At 55.8% G+C, this 7,688-nt stretch overlaps 1 protein-coding gene across 2 annotated transcripts; it reads right to left on the bottom strand.

The window, feature by feature from the left end:
- Window positions 1–4,662: 4,662 nt before the first annotated feature.
- On the bottom strand, window positions 4,663–7,475 carry LOC120391137 (leucine-rich repeat-containing protein 3-like). Of its 2 annotated transcripts, none has more exons than XM_039514517.1 (2): window positions 7,362–7,475; window positions 4,663–6,029 (listed from the first exon to the last, which is right to left on the bottom strand). In XM_039514517.1, the coding sequence occupies exons 1-2, from the start codon at window positions 7,432–7,434 to the stop codon at window positions 5,179–5,181; spliced, it is 924 nt and encodes a 307-aa protein (XP_039370451.1). In that variant the 5' UTR covers window positions 7,435–7,475; the 3' UTR covers window positions 4,663–5,178. The 2 variants fall into 2 exon arrangements, with proteins under 2 accessions (XP_039370451.1, XP_039370452.1); XM_039514518.1 differs by lacking the exon at window positions 7,362–7,475 and adding an exon at window positions 7,047–7,148.
- Window positions 7,476–7,688: the final 213 nt, after the last annotated feature.

Below are 7,688 nucleotides of genomic sequence, written 5' to 3'. Positions count from 1 at the left end.
TGAATATTTAATACAAAGTGGAACGGCTTCAACATGGGAGCTTCCCGGTTCCAGAATACCCCAGGGCACATCCCTACCAGTTGGAAGACCTGAGTTCTAGTCCGTGCTTCAAATTGTGGCTATTTGAATACAGGCGTCTGACCTCTCAGGTGAGTGCCCTAACCTCTGGGAGGGCTCACCCCAAGCTATCTTTTATGGAGCTTAGGCACGACTGTCGCTGGCAACCCAGATGCCAGCTCATGGCGAGGTACCCATGTCTCATGAACACTGACATACACTTCTCTGGACTCAGGCTGGCTTACCTGTGTGTTAGCGTTCGTAAAGCAGGTATTCAAATTCCAAGTGTTTAGACTTGATTGAATGCTTGTGAGTTGCTGCCTGCATTAATCTCGCTTACAGCATCTGTATCCCATATTGTAAGGTAATGTTCAAGCATTTGTATTGTGAGCCTCGGTGACAGTGTAAATCACTGGATAAGAGAGAGACATTAACTCGTGCAGAGGTTTTTCAACCTTTTTTCATTTGCGGACCCCTAAAAAATGTCTAATGGAGGTGTGGAGCCCTTTGGAAATCTTGGACAAAGTCTGTGGACCAGAGGTTGAAAACCACTGAACTAATGTAAAGTGCTGATCTCCACCAGAAGCTGTTACCTCCTGGCCAACGGGGAAAGCCTGCCAACCCCCGACAGACTATTGTGGAACATTAAAGAGGACAAAAGACTTTGTTGTTCTGCTCTTCCCTCCAGTGAAGATGAGTCATGCCAGTGGATTCCTCCCATCAGCTGAGTTCACAACTCAGAGTACAGGGGGTTTAATCCCCCCCCCACAACAAGAAGGAAGGGTATCTCTATGCTGCTTGGGCCCTGGGGCCAAGGTTTTCTAGGCATAGGGAAGAGATCCCCAGTGCTTGGCCTGGGTTAGCCCTAAAGGACATATAGATCTTGCTGATTTATAGAGATTTCTATTAATTTTTGAAACTTAAGATTCTAACTCATTTGTGTGGGTATGTTCACCTGCTTGAACCTTGTAAATAACTGTTTCCTTTTCCTATATAATAAATCAGTAATAAAAGTTTGCTATAGGACTGGCTCCAAGCATTGGCTTTGGTGTCTGAAATGCAATTGAGCTGGGATAAGTGACTGGTCTTTTGGGCCTGGGAGTAACCTGAATATTGATGTGATTCTTGGTGTAAGGGACCAACTATCACAAAGGCCGGCTCACTTGGATGCGAGACCGCCTGGGCTGCCCCAGGGGGCTCTGTAACTCCATGTTAAGGCTGTTACAGGGCCTTAGATGTTTACACTGAATAGCTGGTTGGTGAACTCTAAGTACAGAACTCTCAGCCACTGTAGGGTTTGCGCCCTGGTTCGTAACCGTCAGCCCTCAGGTTGCTCTTGAGCCACTGCAGGTCATCGGAACGAGGTGGAAGACCTGAGTTCAAGGTCTTGGTTCAAACTGTGGTGCATGGAGATTTGAAAACAGGTCTCTGACCTACCAGCTGAGAGCCCTAACCTCTGGGCTTTTGGGTCTAACGGTACATCTAAGTAGGTGCCATCCCAAGCTCTTGTTTGTGGGGGCTAGGCACGCGCTGAGAATGCCTACCCCCCCATCACGATGAGCTAGACCAGGGGACACCTAGTTTGAGAATCCTGCCATGGCTTGGGGCGTGGAGCTAGCGGGATTTAGGCAGCTTTGCAAAGGCTCACCAAAGGCAGCACGCAAGTGGCACTCATGCTGCCTGGGTCCTGGCCACCGGTCCGGGGGTGCTCTGCATTTTATTTTTAATGAAGCTGCTTAAACATTTTGGAAAACTTTATTTACTTAACTAAACTATTGTTGTGTGTAATGTATTATAGACTTAGAAAGAGACCTTCTAAAAACGTTGACATGTATGACTGGCACGTGAAACCTTAAATGAGAGTGACTAAATGAAGACTCGGCCCAGCACTTCTGAAAGGTTGCCGACCCCTGGGCTATAAGGTGCCACAGGACTCTCTGTTGCTTTTTAGAGATGAAAGGGCTGGTTATAAATAACCTAGCGAGAGGATGGAGCTTTGCAAACCCGACCTCCGCCCCAGCTGGAAATGAGCATCTTTGAATGTTAAACAGGCACGCTACAAACGATCTAATTTTCTGACTTGAAAGGCCAGCTCAGTGCAAGTGACTGGGGTGAGGTTCCCGGGCAGCAAAGCCGGGCAAAACTGAGGGGCTATAATTGGCCGTGAGCCTTGTCTGGGACACTCCAAAGCAGAACATTTGACCACAGCAGATTGAGCTGTGCTAATAGTAGCTATCTCCATGGCGATGCCTTCCCCGGCCAGTCATACCGAACAGCTCCCTAGGGCTGGCAGGAAAATGCATGGGGACCAGAAGCAGCAGGTCCCAGATCTGGGCAATCCAGGAAGCAGCAGGGAGAGGATCTGGGACACACCTGGGGGAGTGAAGGTGTTCAGCTGTGGCGTCCTACAGGCCTGCACGGAACCCGTCTCCCCCAGGGTTTCCCTCCCTCTGGGCCAGGCTGGTGGGGCCCACGCTGAGACTCCATCAATGGCTCCCTCTCCAAAAATGAGCAATGCTGCGGGGGTGACACAAAGGGGCTTTTGAGGACACCGGGAAATTAAAGCCTTTGGGGGTTTAATTTTTTTAAAACCAAAACAAGAGGAAACCTAAATCAGCAGCCAACGTGAGTCAGGAAAGAGGCCATTTGGTTCAGGCGTAATCGCCTTAAAACCCTCGCTGGGCTGGAGAAATGAAAAAGAAAAGCAAGTGCCTGTGGCTCAGCTGAGCTGCAAAGCCTGGGCCCCACTCCCTTGCTGGCTCTTCTTGTACCAAGAGGCAGAGTGTAGGAAATACCAGCATCCCAGCCAAGTACCGTTCCCCCTCCAGTTTCTCCTCCCATAACTTGTCCCATAGTGTGGCTGTGAGCTGTCAAAACAGCGGCCCTGTTCCTCCCCAGGGCTGGCTGCATTTCAGGCCAAAGGGGGAGTGAGGTGTGTACTTGCAAAGCATTTGGAGGTTATTTGGGATTAAAGGGACCATTGGCAGGAAAGCTCTTTGTTCTCCTGCTCTCGCCCGCTGAGGAGAGGCAGAGCGCACAGGTGGATGAGAGCGACTGGCTGGAAAGTGGTGGCGGAGGGGCAGATGGGCCCGACGCACCTCTGAAAAGCAGGGATTAGAGGAGAGGGATTTATGGTGGTTTCATTGTTAATCTCCCAGATTAAGTTTTTATGTCCCTGCCAAACCCCTTGCTGCTGTGGGGAGAGGGGGGCCCCTGCAGGGAACGGGACCCAGCCTTGGGAAAACTGCCCCCAACACTCCTCTCAGCCCTCCTGCCCCCACTGCTCCTGACCACTGTGTCTCCACCCGGACAGCCTGACTCCTGCTCCCTCCATTCCCATCCATTCTGCCTCCTTCCACCCCATGACTCTCTCCTCGCCCGCCCCTGACGACTCCAAGGCTCACTCCGGATTCTACCACATGACTCCTACCTGCTTCCCCTCACCTCACTCCCTGTCCCTTCATCCCCCCACCTCCTGCCCCCCCTCGCCCCGACTACCTGACTCCCCCACCCCGGCACATCAACTCCCAGCCCATCCAACCTTCAAATCCTGCCCCCTGCCACATACCCCCTCCCGGCCCCTGCCACCCTTCAGCCATAGTGGAGATGGGTCACCAGAGGAGAGGCTGAGGACAGCTTGCTGGTTCTGACCCGCAGCACCTCACTGCCCCATGAAATCACCCAGCCTCAGGCCAGGCCCTGCTGACACCCCAGTGCTTCCTAGTTACTCTCACGCCAATTCCTCAGCAGGCTGACCCAGCGGCCCAGACAGGAGCTGGTTTTTTAAGGCCTGGTGCCCCTGCGATTTTAACCTGGGTTAGCTAAACCAAGTTTGTAGCGTCAGCGATTCCACAGCCAGAAGGGACGACTGTGATCATCCAATCTCACCGCCTGTACAACACAGGCCAGAGAACGTACCCCAAATAATTCCTTCTGACCTAGAGCAGATGTGCTGAGAAACCATCCCAGCTTGATTTCAAAATGATCAGTGATGGAGAAACTCACCAGGACTCTCGGTGAAGTGTTGCAATGGTTAATTACCCTCCCTGTTAGACAAATTCAGACTGGAATAAGGTGCAAGCGTTTAACTACCACTTCCAGCTATTGGATCCTGTTACAGCTTTAAGAACAAACCTCCTTTGCAAAGCGGACACGGCCTAGATCAGTAACACAAACCTCCCCCTCCTAACCCACCACGTTAGACCAGTACAAACAGTGTGTGTAGAGCAGGCCTGAAACTGATCTCGCTGTCCTGTCTTCGTCATTATTTAACACCCTGCAAACTTTATTGGCGGTGATTCCACATTTCCTTCCCGATGGCTGATACAGATATTGAATGTCACTGAGCCAAGAACTGATCTCAGCTGGAAACACTCCCCGTGCATTGATGAGTCCCCATCAGCGATTATGTTTTGAGCTGTAGGCCTTAGCTAGCCTTACCTGATGACAGAACAAGGAGTGATGGTCTCAAGTTGCTGTGGGGGAGGTCTAGGTTGGATATTAGGAAACATTATTTCACTAGGAGGGTGGTGAAGCACTGGAATGGATTCCCTAGGGAGCTGGTGGAATCTCCATCCTTAGAGGTTTTTAAGGCCCGGCTTGACAGAGCCCTGGCTGGGATGATTTAGTTGGGGTTGGTCCTGCTTTGAGCAGGGGGTTGGACTAGATGATTTCCTGAGGTCCCTTCCAACCCTGATATTCTATGATAGGCCTTGTCTACATGGGGAGTTTGACCAGAATAGCTACTGCAGAATAAGCTATTTCAGAAAACTCCCCATGTGGACACTCTTGGTCCAGCATAGCTGTTGTGCTTCAGATTCATGCCCTACTTTATTCTGGAATAACTTCCCCATGTAGACAAGCCCTAAGGTACAGATGGGGGAACTGAGGCACGCAGATGCTCCGTAACTTGCCCAAAGTTATCACAGGAAGTCTGTGGCAGAGTAAGAAATAGAACCCAGGTCTCTCCTGGCCCAGGCACCACCAGGCCAACCTGCCTCTCTAGGCTTTCCAGCATACTCTGTATGGATTTGGTGCCGTGCCGATTTCTCAGCCGTCGTGGTTCAAAGTCAAAGCCTTCCCCTTTTAAATACAGCTCCTGCCCACGGCAAAGAGTTCGGGTCAGAGGATGGTACTGAGCGTGTCTTCCTCCATCTCCTCCTCCTCCTCCTCCTCTGGACTCGGCTGCTTGATGGGCAGGGACTTGAGATACTCCAGGTGCCTGCGGGTTTCAGCCTGGTTCCGCTGAACATAGTAGACCACGTAGGCGATGAGCACCGTAAACCAGCAGAACATGGTGACCAGCATGGCCACGTCCGTGGTCCTCTGCTGGACGCTGCAGAAGTCGATGCCGGTGTTGAGCAGGACGGCGAAGGGCTGACCAACGTACTCCTCCCGGGCCGCGCTGGAGCACACCACGTCCTCCAGCGTCTCGGCCTCCAGGGGCAGGGCCTCCAGCAGCTCCTGCAGGGAGCAGCCGCAGTGCCACGGGTTGCCGTAGAGGCGCATCTTGGCCCGCAGGGTGGAGGCGGTCTCGGCGGGGCCCAGCTGCTGGAGCCGGTTATTGGAGAGGTCCAGTAGCTGCAAACGGCTGCCCAGCTCCCCGAAGGCGGCTGGGGAGATGTTCTCGATCAGGTTGTCCGAGAGGTAGAGTTCTCGCAGCTGGCGCAGCTCCCGCAAGGTGCCATCCGGGAGGCCGGTGATCTCATTGGCGTCCAGGTGGAGCACGCGGGTGTCGCGGGGGATGCCCTGGGGGATCTCCCTCAGCTGCCCGTGGGTGCATCTCACTACCCTGCTCTCCAGCAGGCAGCGGCAGCCCTCAGGACATGCCAGGCCGCCGCACTGGCAGAGAATGACGACGAGGAGCCAGGGCAGCGCTGGCATTTCTGCATAGCTCCCCCGTGCCTCTTCTTGGCTCGCCAGGATATTCACAGCAGGGAAAGAGCCCCCAGGACGCGGGCTGGCCACCCCCTCTGGAAAGCAAGAGACAAACCCCTGGGTGTAAAGAGCACTTGGAGGCAGGGCGGTGGGGGCGGAAAGGTGCTGGCAAGTGTGTGTGTGTGTGGGGGGGAATGGGGGTAGGCCACAGTCAGGGCAGGCTGCAGAGCAAGAGGGGCCGTAGGATTAGTGGTTAGAGCAGGGAGCTAAAAGTCAGGACTCCTGGGTTCTAGCCCTAAAGCTGGGAGGGGAGCGTGGTCTAGTGGGTTAGACAGAGCAGGGGGGCTGGGAGTCAGGACTCCTGGGTTCTAACCCAGCTTTGGGAAGGTGGTGGGGTCTAGTGGTTAGAGCAGGGTGGAATTCAGAGCCGGGACTCCTGGGTTCTACCCCACAGCTGGTAGGGTAGTGGGTTAAACCACTGGTTTTCAAACTGCAGGTCACAACCCAGTCACGGCGGCTCTGGTCAGCACCACCGAGCGGGCCGTTAAAAGTCCAGTCGGCAGTGCTGGCAGGCTAGTCCCTACCTGTTCCGACACCGCACTGCCCCCCCCCCCCCCGCACAGGAGGTCTGGCTCCTAGGTGGGAGGCCACGGGGCTCCATGTGCTACCTCCGCACCAGTTCCCGGCCAATGGGAGCTGGGGGGGCAGTGCCTGCGGGCGAGAGCATAGGAACCAGATGGGGTACATGCCACTGCTTCTGGGAACCACCTGAGGTAAGCACTGCCTGGAGCCTACACCCCTCCCACGTCCCAAACTCTGGCCCCAGCCCTGAGCCCCCCTGAACCCAGACCCCTGTCCTGCACCCTGACCCCCTTCTGAGCCCCCCTCATCCCCAGCTCTGTTGGGTCACAGGCCAATTTTCTTTAACTGGGTCACCAGAAAAAAAGTTTGAAAACCACTGGGTTAGACAGAGCAGGAGGGCTGGGAGTCAGGACTCCTGGGTTCTATCCCCAGCTCTGGGAAGGGGGTGGGGTCTAGTGGTTAGAGCAGAGACTGTGTGGGACCCACTCCACCGGGGACAATAACAAAGGGAGCAATTCAAACAAAAATACCTGTTCTGCGGCTGCTGCCTCCCGACTCCAGCAGTAGCCCGGTGCGTGTGTGCAGCAGGTGCCTGAAGAACTAAACCCCGCCAGCACCCTAGGGTGCTAACCCCTCTTACCTCCCCTGCCCTCCACCCCTTGCCGCTGAGCTCCTGGCTGCCCCACCCAATCCAGCAGAGCTCCACACACCCCCCTCCTTGCTAATCACTGGCTGGAGGGCTCGGCGGGGCTCAGGAGCTGCTGTGCCCGGCGCTGCACGAACCCGGCTCTGTCCTCCCGGGGCTCCCCCCGCGCATCGCCCGGGCCCCCGGTAAATGCACCCACCTGGGGGAGGGGCGGCCCCGCAGCTGTCCCGGGCTCCTCGTTCGGGCTTTGGGGCGGCTCCAGCCCCGGGCATCCGCCTGCCCGTTCCGGGAAACTTCCCCGGCGGGACCGGCCGCTGCCCGCGGGCAGAGCCCGCCCCGCCAGTCGGCAGCCTGCGTCAGAGCTGCGGGGCCGCCCCAGCGGCCCCCCCCCCTCCCTCCCTCCCCCCCCCCCCCCCCCCCCCCCTCTCCGCTGCCCCCACAGAGCCCGGCCCCCTCCCTCCAGCCTCCGTCCCCTGCCCCCCCAGAGCCCTGCCCCCTCCCCCGCCTCCCTCTGCTGCTCCCCAGA

This window comes from Mauremys reevesii, linkage group 25 (genome assembly GCF_016161935.1).
Source record: "Mauremys reevesii isolate NIE-2019 linkage group 25, ASM1616193v1, whole genome shotgun sequence".
Classification (NCBI taxonomy): domain Eukaryota; kingdom Metazoa; phylum Chordata; order Testudines; family Geoemydidae; genus Mauremys; species Mauremys reevesii.
The sequence above is the reverse complement of the archived record's forward strand: the minus strand, read 5'-3'. Positions and strand labels throughout refer to the sequence as shown.